Below are 14,149 nucleotides of genomic sequence, written 5' to 3'. Positions count from 1 at the left end.
GCTTGCAGTAGGGAGGAACTCAACCCTGAACTATTTTTGCAAATCCTATCCTGTCAAAGTATCATGAAAGTGAGACAGCTAAGCAGGGAGTTACTGCTATTTAGGCATAAATCAGCATAGGTGATTTAAGAGCTAAAATCAAAATTTTTATCTATAAAAGTGACCACTAAAGGTCAGATTTCCCAAAGAGCCAGCTATCACTAAAAATTGACTGCCAGCAGAGCTCAGGCCACTTCTAACAAAGAAAAAAAGCAAGTGGATTCTCGAAAGGTATTGCACACATGGAATTGTGGAATCCATGAAGCTCTGGTCATGTGTGCTGTCACTGAACTGGATGGGCAGGTAAATAAACATCTGGGTCTCATTTTAGGGTGTTAAATAAATATTCAGCTTTTGTAAAAGCAGATCCTTGAGGCTGACAAGCCCTAGCAGATTCCAAACTGAGAACAAGAGGCCTGGAGTCAAGTACCACAAACAACTGATAAATTCACTATCTGGGCATAGACCCATCTGATTCCCATAAAGGAAAGCAGCAGTTCTGAGTCTGCCTGAACCGTCTAGGGGACATTAGAAGGCTTAAATATGAGAAAGAGATCACTGACATAAAAACAGGGAATAGGAGCTTTGTGAAGAAAGAGAGGAAGAGGCACAATTATGGAGGATTTTGAAAAGGATAAGAAGGGGCTCAAAAATGATGGAGTATAACAGCCAGTGTCGGGAAGAGAATGAAACAATACACAAAAAAACAAGATTGAATTTACTGGTTGTTTGTTATATGATCTGAATAAGGATGTTGATGAAGAGAAGACATAAGAAGTCTATTATAATAATCAAGATCAGAATGATAAAGTTGGTTGGGAAGACAAGAAAGTATCTTGGAAAAGCTGGAATGAAAAAAAAGGTAAAATGTATATATCATTCTGGACCCACAGGATAGGGGTATTTCTTATTTTTCTTTTCCTAAGACTTTAGTCCTAAGTGACAAAGAATCCTAGCAGAACAGTGTGAGCAGGGAGCTTCACCAAGAAAATGCTCAGGAATATGCACAGGGAATAGTAGGAATCTCTCTGCTGAAGCCTTATTGCTGAATTGAATTCACAGGGCCAGTCAAAGAGCCTGACTGCTCAATTACTGAGTGTCCAGATTGCCCCTGGATCATTTTGCCCATGTCAGCAGCATGCTCCAAACTCACTCTTGGACACAGTCCAGGGAACAACCCATGCCAGGGACCATTCCCAGAATGCTGCAGGCTCTGTGCTCCTACAAGCAAGGTAAGTCATATACTACACTAGAACATAATTCCTATGGTCTGCAACATGTGTGTTACTTTATTCTGGAAATTTTGATTTAAAAACCTACGGCTGAACTACCTCAAAATAATAACTGCACCTGCAGCTGCATGGGGACCACATCAAGCCCACAGGGGATGCATGCCCAAGTGCTGCTCAGCACAGCTGTAGCCAAGGTCTGTCACATGGCCTCGGGGCCAGCAGATACTGCCTGGCTCTGCTTTAGTTTGCAGTACAGACGTGGGCTGTAGCTGACAGAAAAATGATATTCACCAAACACTATCTGTCAGCATCTCAGGAAAATTCATGCCCTCATGGTTGCCGAATAAAGCTTGACTCAAGGGCACTGTAAGGATCAAATATGAAAGAAATAAAAGGAATGTAACAGTATTCTGCAAAAGTCATAATGCTGAAGGAAGGCCAATAATGATCCACAGCATGATTTTTTTTATGTCAGGGTGGTGAAATTAGTTTGGGAAACACTAACAGTATACAGTAATAAATAGAAATTTAAAGCTGCCATAAAATCTAAGCAAAGAAGGCAACACAAAAGTGATGGTCCATTCTTAACATGCAATGATGCAAGAGTGAAAAGCATAAATTTAACCTACTTTTACAAGATTTCCTTACCAGAGACCACGGATAACCAAATATCTGTACCACACATATCCAAACAATATCAATCTTTTAAAACTATTCTGTATTCCCAAACAATAGGCACTCAAAAGGCAAACAATACATTTATAAGAATGTGACAGAAGAAAAATTTTACTTTTTCAATTTAAACTCTTCGCAGTAGGATTCTGAGTTTATAAATCCAACATGAAAAATTAAGTCCTTTATTCATTTGTATTTTCAGCCTCCTATTGCAGCAGCGATCATAAAACAAACACAGCTGGCATCTTTATTATTTTATTCACTGAAGGATTTAGCTGGACAAACATCACAAAGATGGTGGCTGTTTTCATTGAATTTATGATCAAATATTCTCCAGCATAAGATCAACTCTGTTACATCAATTATTATGAGATGTGAATAATTTAACAGAAAGTTGTCTATTTGTAAATCAGATCTTAGGGATAGAAATTCAGCTGAGGTAGCAGCCAGTGGATATACACTGTATTACAGAATTTAAAAGGATGCCAGCTCTTTGTGAGTCACATTTAGTGATAAACATTGGCATTTATATTTTGCTATCTAGTGAGCTGCTAATTCAAGCAAAAGATTTCAAAATTTTATTTTAAACTTTAATTAAATTAATCTTTATCAGAGGACAGTTTAACTTTACTGATGCTCTTCAAAATTACAGAATATATTTCCTATAAAGACCTAATTAAAACAATAAACAAAGTACCATCAACACCATATTTTGGGGTTTTTTTTCCATAGATTTTCACCAGTGTTGTTCAGCCTAATGCCAGGAGAGCTATAATAATTTTAACGCAGAATGTGTGCCTTAGGATATGGGATTGACTCAGTGCCTGAAAGAAAAAGGTCAGTTCCCTTCGGAACCACTTGCCTCTTTGCCCTGCAGCAATGGCAGGTGCACCAGCCCTGTGCTGGGGCTCGTTACTCACAGTGGGCTGCTGAGGATACACAATCCAGCCTCTCTGGTTTAATGCAGCAGCAGGGTGAGAGTCTCCCATCTTCCCATTTTGACACGGGTCAAGCAGGCACTGAACACATATACATGATGACCTGCTTGCAGCCAGCATCTTTCACAAATCCTCAAACAATAGCTCAAATTTTTTTTAGCTAGTTTCATTTAAAGAAATCACTAAAATATTAAACTGTTTGACTAGAAAATATCTTAAAGTTATGAAAAAAAATCACTGTTTTCACCAGTCTCCTACAATGATATGTGTTTCTGTGTCACTAATTAAAACAAAAAAAAGGAAAACCCGCATGAAAAAGCAAAAATTCTCATTTCTCTGTACTATATGGCAGGCAAGATGTCAGAAATCTTTAGGCAGATACATGAGGCAACACACTCAAAAATGCAGGAAAGGAAGTGATTAAGAGTTTCTTGAATGAATTTTAAGAGACATTTGGAGGAGATGTTCATGAATGGCAATACCTGAATACCAGTGATCTTGCCATGGAAAATGTGGTGGTCAAAATTACACTAAAAACCCTACATGAAATCCTCATAAAAGTCAGTATTTGCCTAAGGCAAAGATAGATTATGATGTTTACATCACTGCAGAAATCTTAACTATTGTCATAAGTCTCTGGCTGGCAACAGAGATGAACAGCATGAGTTCTGAGATTGGCTTAAACCATCTGCAGGGGTGATGAAACCCAGGAACATTATTCGTATTTTTATACTTACTGCCTGTCTGCATCATCTCTCAAAATTATCTATGTTTCTGAGACCCTAAGATGAGAATCAAAGGAACTGTTCAGTTAAAGAAAAATTATCTGTAATACAGAACAAACAGCAGAGGATAATACTAGCCACATAATCCAAGAGCAGTTGCTTAGCACTAAGCATTTTTGAATGCCAACCCATTTCTCAAGTTGCCTATCATTTTCACTCTCCTTTTGGAAAAATCTTGCCTTTAATGGCTACATGCAAATAATGAGAGAGCCAGCAGCAAGGTCTACTTTATTTATAGGACTACCTTCACAGTATGTCTTTAATTCCTTATACAAATATTTTTTAAACATATCTCAGAGACTCAGTTTTGTCAGCAATGTCATTATCTGGAGAAGAGAGATAGCAGCAGATAAACCAACAGCACAGAACTCAAGCAGGAGGGTAGAATTCAGAATGTGAGGATATCATGATGCCTGGTGCATCTGATCAGAAAGTATTAGACTTCAAACCAAGAAATGAACACAGACACCATGGCAGCATATGAGTAACAGACTACCAAAAACATAATTCTGAGAAATTAATAAAACATTGGAATGTAGAAATGCGAGGAGAAAGAACAACTGGAAACATCTGAAGAGCTTATCAGAAAGTATTCAAAAACACTAATGAAGAACATACATTGGAAAAAAAAGATCATACCTGGAAACACCAAATAAACATGTCTATCTGATATACGTCTCAATATCCAAAGGAATTCTTAAGGAATTAGTGAGGATAGCAAACAAATGTAAGGCAGCCTTTAAAAGTCTTTCCAGGAATTCTACACAAGAATAGCCAGTTCTCTCTCCTCATTTCTCTTCATAGGCTTATTGTTGTAGATATGCTACTGTAACATTATCTAATTCTGTTCTGCATTCTAAAGTATGGTACTAGACTTAAAAAATACAAATACATGCCCATACTTCCTTTCTGGTTTTTAAATAAGAGAAGCTTGGCAAATATTTGTTGGACACTGACACGCAATATAGAAGGAAAGTACAGACAACAGAAACAAAAGACAATATGGACACAAATTTAGACTTCAGAAGAAATAAGACAAAATGGCAATCAAAAGAAGAGGTGACTAATGAATAAGACATCATATAATTTTTTTTTAAAGTGGACTTAATAATTGGTGGAACAAACAACAAAAGATAACATTTGATGTGATATTTATTAAAAAATCTTGCTCTGTGGACGAACTCTGAAGACCTGGGATGTGATACACCATCTGAAGTACTGAAAACTGGCTGCCAGACCATAAGCAAAGGGTAATGATGAGTGGCAATGTGCTGAGTTGGAAGGGAAGTGTCCAGCTGTGTGCCAGAGGGATTAGCGTTAGTCACAGTTTTATTTAACATCTTTATTAATGACCTGGACTAAGGGATACCCTGCATACTGAATCAACTCCTAGATGATGCTAAATGCTGAAATAACCACAAAAGACTAAGACATTAGTACAAAGAAACTAACAGTAATGAGACGTGGGCAGAAAATCTAAAAAAAAGATAGAGCATAGAACACCACAAACAATTATTTCCACAGAAAAATAACCCCAAATATGGATAGGTCCAAGAGTTAACAATGCCAACAAACTCTAGTCCAATGCCAGATACTGAATTAAATGTTGCAGAAAACAGCAAGGAACATCCGTGTACATTGGGGCTGTATTTTCACTGCTGTCATGGATGGGAAAAGGTACAGGGCAGTAACGATGTAATTTTAGTAATGAAGCAACACAGAGTTATTAGTGCTCTGAAACAAAAATGACAAAAGCTTTTGTGGTCCAGTTTAGGAGGCTTATTAGTATTTTTAACTGGGACAAGAGGATGTAACACAAAACCTAAAGCTTAGCAACACAAAAGGGGGAATTTAGAATAAAGCAAGAATAAATTGACTGTCAGGATAAACATGGTATCAATGAAGTCTGTTAGGAATAGTCTTCCCCCTAGGTTTGAAAAGGTATAGCACTACAGCACTTTGCGGTTGCTCCAATTTGAAAGAAAGGTTGGAATATAAATCAGGAAGGATTTTTCAGCTTGGCGAAAGGATAAGCGGAGAAAGTGCGGAGATGTTTCTCAGCCTTGGCTTCAATCAGCATCCCGTAATTCCGCACCGCCAGCTGACAATCCCCGCGGCGCTGGGCGCTCAGCCCCCGCGGAGCTCCGCGCACACAGAACAGCGCTAATGGGCGCAGGAAAAGGCGCTTATGTAAAAACGAGCAGCCTCCACCACTCCGAAATTAATTTATAATTAATAAAAATTAATTTTACCATTTAAATGGTAATGAATTAATCAATAAACCCCGCAAAGCAGAGCAATAAACAACAGGCGGCGCTGCTGGGCTGCGGGCGCCCCCTGGCGCGGACAGCGGGCACTGCAGAGGCGAGAGAGGGGCGGGGGGGCCGCGGGACCGCGCCTCCATCGCGGGGCATGTCGCGACATGACTCCCCCCACACGCCCTCGGGCAACCGCCTGTTCATGGGAAAGAGAGAAAAAACCCCGAAAATACAAAATGCTTTTTGTTTCCAGTGCAGCAGTATCGCTGCAGACCTTCAGGAGGCAGAGGCAGGTTTATATTTATATAAAAAATATATATTTACAAATACTTCCAAAAAATATTTTCATCTTGTTTCCAGGACCCACCCCGGCTGCCCCAGTGTGATCGGTGGCTCCTCCTGGGCCCAGCACACAGCCAGCCCACCTCTGCTCGGTCCTGCCTGAAATCCTTATTGCTTCTGGGGTTTATCCATCAGAAAGGTTTCCACAACCACAACACTAAAGCTTTTTGTTTCTATTGTGCTGGAGAGCTTGAGTATTCCTTCAGTGGTACTACGGGCTATGTTACAATGAGCAATGCTGGTGAAGGGACAGGAGGCAAAGAGATAAAAGTGACAATTAGAGGAGTGCTCTTTCTTTAATCAAAACCCAGCTAAGGCAAAGATTTTCTTAAAAACCCAAACAGAATCCCAAGCCAAAAATGCTCCCCAGGTCTCAGCTTTAACCAATTTCTTGAAGCAATGCTTGAAACAAAACACAGACTCAAGCTACATGGGCTTGTCTCTATTCACTCCCTTTGCTTTCTTCAGGAAGTTTTCACTGAATAACAGTCCCAAAATAGGCCAGTCCATCCTGGAATGCAACTTTTGAACACCCTGGCCGCAGAAAGGGAGGCCTCAAGTACAGAGGCCATCTTGTTAAAGGAAGAAATCCTCAGCAGTGGGACTGGTTGTGAGAATAAAGTGTTATTTATACAATAAATAAGCCATGTTGGGGAATTACAAAGTACTAGTCCTATTTATGCAGAGCAGAATTTGTTTTCAACTGCACCTTTTCTTTCCAACCTAATTTCTCACAATACAACCCATTATGGTAGAAGGATCTGAAAAAGCTTTTCATATCCTACCAAATATACACAAGGATAATTAGTTCTCTTTTGTTATTCTTCTGTAAGGGTTTATTATTGTAGAGAAGCTTTTGCAAATTGAAAGAGGTTGCATTGCATTCTGGAGGCAGAGCTGTTCTTGGTTTTTATTGTGTAGAGATAATTGAACAGAAAAGTTCAGGAAAAAAAGTGGAAATATAATTGTGAACTCTATAGGAAGATCAGATTACCACATCTTAGTTCTTTTTAGGCCAGTATTTTATAATTACATTCCACAGTATGTTATGTCATGCTATGGAGGTGAAGCTTCATACTAGATAGAAGTAAACATCAATGCAAGTTTTGTTTCTTAACTTTATAAGCATTACCACAAAATGTATAGATTCCATCTTATTTAGTAAATACTGGCTCTGTATTCTTTAAGTAGTTTGACAATCAGTAAAGAAATTCAGTGTTAAAGTCTCCAAAGAACTTAATTAACTGTAAGTGAAAGTTATATTATTTGCCTCAAACACTTCCCAAAAGTAGCCTCTAATATTAACCAATTCTATTTTAAGAATTTAAGAGATCTGACTTATATAATGATCCTGCTACGTTTCACTTTGCCATTGCTGTTAAATTCCAGGCTTTTGAATAATTTCCAGTTAAACCAGGAATTAAACAGCAATTGACTTGTGTCCAATATCTTTCCATCATTTTGCTCTGCCTTTAAAATCATCTTGTGGAAGCTGATGTTGGTCAGGTGCAATTATTTTGCCCTCAAACTGGTGTGTGTGACTTTTGGGAAGGTTTGGGGTTGGAGGTTTTTGCCTCTCTTCCTTTGGCCTTACAGACATGAAGCTGGCTCTGCAGATACTGGAAGAGTGCTATTCTTCCTCCTACTAATCTCCCCTTACATAAATTGAATTAAAATGTACATTTTTATGTAAAAGCATCTTTGAAGGCTTCTACACCCATATTCCCACCCTTACATGCCATGACCTCAAAACAGAGATATAAACAAGATCAAGGATCAGCCTGTGCCTGAAAGATGGCACAGGAGATAGTGAAACTTCATTGTGTTTAGAAAGTTAAAGCTGTTCTCTTCCAGTCCAGGAGCATGAAGTTCAATGTCACTGCTGTACAGTTTCTATATGAAAATTCTTTAATTTTTTTTGCATTGCAATTCCTCCCCTATAAGATGCAGCAATGAGACTTTGCATCAATAGAAGTTTAAGCATACATGTAAATCCTTACAAAACCACAAACATTGCTCTTTAAGGTGTATCTTTCAAAGCTACTACAATGTTGAGAGGAAGGAAGTCTGTACCAAAACCAATGCATATTTAAAAACAAAAGGCTGTATGTTTTTTATGCCCATTCTAGGTCTCATGTTCATTGCCCTTAAAATAATTATGTACGTGACATAATTTGTGCCACCAAAAATCTTCCACAAATTAAATCAGGAAGTTAAAAAGGTTTTTTAATTTAAGACTGGAGACTGCTGTTTTTTGAAACGTGATAAGAAAGAAAGAAAATTTCTGGAATGAATCAGTCCATCTGTGTGTTAAGTTTTACAGCTGGATTACAAACCCCTGGGAATACGATGTCTCTAAGGGAAATGTTTATACATCCTTAACTACAGCTGTGCAAGCATGCAGGCCTCTAATACAGCACACAGATAAAGATTTACACTGGAAAGAGAGAAAGCCCTTCACATTTCAAATGTAAATGACACAATTTTGAGGCACTGAATATTTCCTATTATATTAGAAATACCCATATGAAGCACTGAACTGTATGTATTGTCATTGCTTTCAATCCCTTCATTTATGCTGAAAAATTGCAAATCCTTTATGTACAGAGCATTGAAAATGTGTAAATATTTTTTAAGAGGTTTCATAGAAATTAAAAAGCTCTGGTCTTATTTGAGTCAGCCTGTGATGTGATCAGAACTTGTGTCAATTATGAAATCTCAGAGACTGAAGATGTTTTAAGCAAACTGGGTTTTGGTTTTTTTTGTGATTTTTTATGAAAAGAGAAATTTCATGCAGTAGTGTTGAAGGAAATAGAAGACAGCAACTTCTCAAATTCATTATTGTACTTATTAATACATAACTGATGTATTTTAATAGTCTAACTGCTGTTAAAATACAGAAAAAAGACTTCAGTCCAGGCCTGCAGGATGGATGGAATGGCATGCCAGCATCTATTCACATTACTCAGGCAAATATATGCCTCCAAGCAAACATATTCAAATCAATATTAGTTTCCTTGTCCTTCTTTCCCAATCCAGATCTAATTGCCTATGTTGTAATATAATTGCTTCTTCCAAGCTTTTGTATTTCATTAACTACTTTTAAAGAAAAATTCAACTTGCAATTTTTTTGATTGTAAAAGGACAGGATACAGGCCATTATAGTGATTTAATTTTTAAAAGGAAAGCTGTGACTTTCAGGAAATTGAATTGTATTCCAAGTGGTAAGATTGAGGTACAGTCAAACATTTTAAGATGCTTGCAAGGATTACAACTGGCAAAATGGTCTGAGAAATTTACAAAAGCTAAATATGAGTTAATCTTTCTGTTGCCTCTGCAGTAAACAGGAGATGGCCTCATCCACCAAAGCCACCAAATTAGGGTCCTAGATTGAACTGGACAAGCCAGGAACTTTTCTATAGACTACTGAAAGTCAATTAATGCAGGCTAGTGACCCTTAATGCCTTTGTGGAGGCCTGAACTGGTTTCAGTGCCAGTTTTATTTCTTCTTTCAGGAACTGGGAAGTTCCTGCTAACCAGGAGTACTGCAAAGTTCCTTCTGACCCAGTAGGACTGCAAAGTGAGCACAGGGCCATGGAAGATGCCTGGCACTACAGAACCACAGGTTTTGACTCAAAGGACAAACACTGATGGTATTACATTCAACAAGTAATACCAATACATTTTTAACAGTAATCCTGCTATATTAAGAGATTCATCCTCCTTCAATTGTCAACCACAATTTCAAAAGGTGGGGTGGGGTTTTTTTGGGGGGTTTTTTGGGTTGTTTGTTTGTGGGGTTTTTTGTTTTGTTTGTTTGTCTTTAAAATGAAAACACTGGACCAAATGGGTTTGGAAGGAGGAGATGGAGAAAAATTAATAGAATGGCAAAGTGAATATAAACTAATCACATTTTGGAAAAATGACCATGGTGTGGATTTTGCAGTTGTAGACACATTTCATTGCTAATAAATAAGAATATTGAAAAATAATTTGGATTTCTACTCTATTAATAACTTATTTTTCCTTTACAATAAGGAAGCTTCTTTACCAAAACATTTTGTATCTTCAATTACAGTGGTGAACTTGGAGATGTTACAGTCTCCTGCTGATTAATCTCTTGAACTCCCTTGTAAATTACCAGTAGCTACTAGCAAAAATAAAAATTTGAATTAGTACTAGAAAGAAAACAGAAATGCTGGTACAGCAAAGGCTTAACCTTGCTGCAAAACTTTTGGTCAAAAGAGAGTGAAGAAAAATTCAAACAGGTTTTCTGGCAAGACAAGTTGTTGACATAGCTGAAATCATCCAATTCAAACTCTGTATGCTTTCTTCAAAATATAAAAGCCATTAATTGCTCAAGAGAGTGCAGTCCAAATATCCTGTGTACAAAGATTCTATATGTGCTGGGAAATCTTCTAGCAAACTTTACACAGATGATTATTTAGAATAATGCCAGTAGTGTGATATTCAATCTGAATGCTCATCAGGTAACTTTGCTGGACTTTGAGCATGATACCTTTACACCAACATCCATATGAAGGAAATGTGACCAAATTCAGGAAACATTAGAAGGAAAAAAATAGTGTGGTGAATTTACACTGACTTTTTCATTCATAATTAAGATTACAACAGTATGGTCAGCAGCTCACAGCAATGACCAGATGGATCTGGCAACAGGGGATGATCATGTGGAAACAACACTCAAAGTGGATTAGAAACATATTATTTAAAAGTTTCCAAATTCTTATAGGTGAACAGAGAAAACAAGATACAAAACTGATGGCCCAAAGCACACAATATTTCTCCATGAGCTCAATACACTTGCCAACTAACACCCCCCAAAAAAATATTATCCTATGCAGTTCCTTCCTATTTACAAGAAACTGGCAATTCAAATATGGCTTATTTGAAAAGAATAGAGCCCTTCTGAGTTAGATATTATAACTTCAGTATACCCTTGAAGAGTTAAAAGTGCAATTAAAAAAATACTTACTTATTCCATGCTTGTCTAAGGTTTTTAGGGCCGTACTGTGTAAACCGTTCTGTAAGAAAAAGGGGTATATTCAATTACTTCACTAAACCCAGGATTTATTTTTAGAAAAGATTTATTTACTGTCAATTTTCATAATTTCATAGTTTTTATGTATCTTCTGCAGCTCATGTCCTAAGACAAGGAAAGAAAACTAACCTATGAACAATTGCCATACAAACAGAGGAAAAAAAATACCAAAAAAACCAGCAAAACCAAAAAAACCCCAACTTGTTAAACCAAATCAAACCAAACCAGCATGACCGAAAGCTCATTTACTGTGGCATCACCAGAAATGGAAAGTTTCACAATTATGCTATGGGAAAAAAGAAGCCTGAAATCTAGTTTTTCCTTCTTCATGACAAATACAATTCTCTACAGCATCACTGTCATATTTTTATGCTTCTCAGGAAGAGTAAGAGTAAGTGTGGGTCTCTGTGACACACAGGGGCACACAGAACGTGCTGGATACATAAGAGTCCATGTTCTAAAGAATACATATAAATAATGAGCAGAAGTAATAAGTACAATGACAGCTTATTTACTCCAACATTAAGTTCTTCAGTTCAGCTAGAAGTATTTTCCCACTCATATCCAAGAAGATGCTTGATCTAGCTGAAAAAGGAAGATGCTATGTAATCTGCTGCAGAAATGAAGGGTCAGTCCTTCATTAGCCTCTTCAACAGGAACCAAGTGCCTCTCAGGCAGCAAAACTGGAGTTCAACTGGAGAAAAGAGCAACATTTTCCATGGAGACCAGTTGCACAGAAATCCTGCCATGTAGACTGGTACTCACCCTGGCCAACTACCCTAATGTGATTGCATTAGTTGCTGTGTAGAAGTTTTAAACTCACAAAATACTCCATAAAATCTAAAAAATAAAAAAAGTTTGCTTCCTCTCCACCCATGTGCCTGACACTTAACAGACCCACTGTACAGCTGCAATAGTATTTTATATATATATATGCACACAGGTATGCATGCATCTTACTGTGAAAAACAGCTGTAAATGTAACTTCAAAGGAGTTGTGTTCAAATTCCTGTATTTGTATACTTGCTTGTATCATTAAAGTTGTCATGTACACTTCATACACAATCAGTTCTAAAGATGCCAAAACCAAGGCAGAAGCAAATTCCTAGCATCAGTGTGGATGGCCTTGATTTTCTTTGTTATACCTATTTTTTTAGGGTTTTTTGCCCCTTTAAGTAAAAAAACAAATGCAGAAGCTTCAAATCTCATTGAATTCACTATTGGAAGTTACTGATAATCAGCAGATCTGCAAATTGTGTCTGCAGACCACATTTACAAGGTATGTTGCTTTAACCATACTGATGCAGTTAAAGAAATGAAATCAATCCCTTTTAGATATGTGTGACAAGTGTACTGGAAACTGGAAGCTACAGGACTATAACCCTTCCATTTTAGTTTGCAAATAGGAATTAAATACATATATGGAAAGAGACACCTATAAAAATTAGAAAAAAATAAAGACTTTCTGTATTAAGCAAATTGTCCAACCATAACACTGTCAATTAATTTATGACAAGGTATTGAAAAATAAAATGCAGCTGGACAGTGCTGTGTAATAACATGTCTGAGATACATATGGGAGTTCAGCTAATAAACTGCAAATTTGCACATTAATCTGTTTTGGTGCAGAAAAACCTGTGTGGAAAGAGAATTGAACTGACTTGAAGCAGTGCTGAATAGGTAACCTGGACCTAGAGAGAAACAGATTTTGATTTTATCTGTCATTCTGCAATATGTTTTGGTCAGATACTGAGCTGATTCAAACTGGCACAGCAACACTGACTTCAGCAGAGCTGCATCCACTTAAAACATTTGAGAAGTATCATACACAACACATTTTCTTGACCAGAGTATCTGGTGTTCATTTTAATTAATTTAAGCTATTTTTACTGTGGGAGGAAAGCCCCAGAGTTAACCACTTGGCTAAATTGCCTTAAGGCTTTAATGCCCAAAGATCTGCTCCAGTTCTGAAAAAAAACCTGGAAAACTATTGCTATGCCAGATGAATTTTCACTGAGAAAATGATACACTGGAAGTAGTTATGTAAATGCTATAAGGGACACACATGAGCAAAACAAACTTCTCAAAGGGATCTTCCTTTGTGGTCTACAGTTCCAGTCCAATCACCTTTTCAAGTGAGTACCTTACATATTTATCAGGCAGGAAGAGGGAAAACTGTTGGGGAAGACATGGAGAGGGCAAAACCCTGTCTACAGAGAAGCAAATGTTTAGTCCATAGTCCTTAATTTCAAACTCCACTGAATATGCTGTGACTGCAAACCATGCTTCTCCTGACTATTGGCATCAACTCTTTCCTCTCTACTCAAGCAGATTAGAGGCTGCTTTCTTCACATGCTTTATACGAAAGGAACCACACATTGATAAAATATCACATTTTTCTACATAATTTTGTGGTTCATGGCTCCAACCAGAGTCTTACTTACTTTCATGGACAAGATAATTAGATGGGACTATTGTGTTAATTAAGCTCAGCTCCATGTACATGCCATCTCACAGTATTTTTCTGAATTCATCCATTAGAGAATAAAAAAGCAGTGAAACCAGCTGATTTTGGTTTCAGAGTTGCCAGAACAGAGAAGCTACAATAATCTTGTCCTTGAGCTACTCCACCATGGTGTAGATTTTCTGCACCTGAACTATGTCCTGAACTATGAAATCACAAAATTATATACCTTGCCACCCCAAACAAAAAAAGAGGTAACATAACTTCACAATTTTTATCTTAGCATTTCTTGCTTGTGCTGAATTTATCACAGAACTAGAATTCAGTCTCACAATTACACCCCCAAGTTTGCTT

General features: G+C 37.4%; 1 protein-coding gene across 8 annotated transcripts in view; it reads right to left on the bottom strand.

The window, feature by feature from the left end:
• CDK14 (cyclin dependent kinase 14) overlaps nt 1–14,149 on the bottom strand; it is a 448,028-nt gene that overhangs the window by 211,779 nt on the left and 222,100 nt on the right. For all 8 annotated transcript variants that reach the window (XM_077174724.1, XM_077174723.1, XM_054640757.2 and 5 more), the window contains one exon: nt 11,266–11,314. In XM_077174724.1, the coding sequence (XP_077030839.1) occupies nt 11,266–11,314 (49 nt within the window). The remainder of the gene's footprint in view (nt 1–11,265; nt 11,315–14,149) is intronic.

This window comes from Agelaius phoeniceus, chromosome 1 (genome assembly GCF_051311805.1).
Source record: "Agelaius phoeniceus isolate bAgePho1 chromosome 1, bAgePho1.hap1, whole genome shotgun sequence".
Lineage (NCBI taxonomy): Eukaryota > Metazoa > Chordata > Aves > Passeriformes > Icteridae > Agelaius > Agelaius phoeniceus.
The sequence above is the reverse complement of the archived record's forward strand: the minus strand, read 5'-3'. Positions and strand labels throughout refer to the sequence as shown.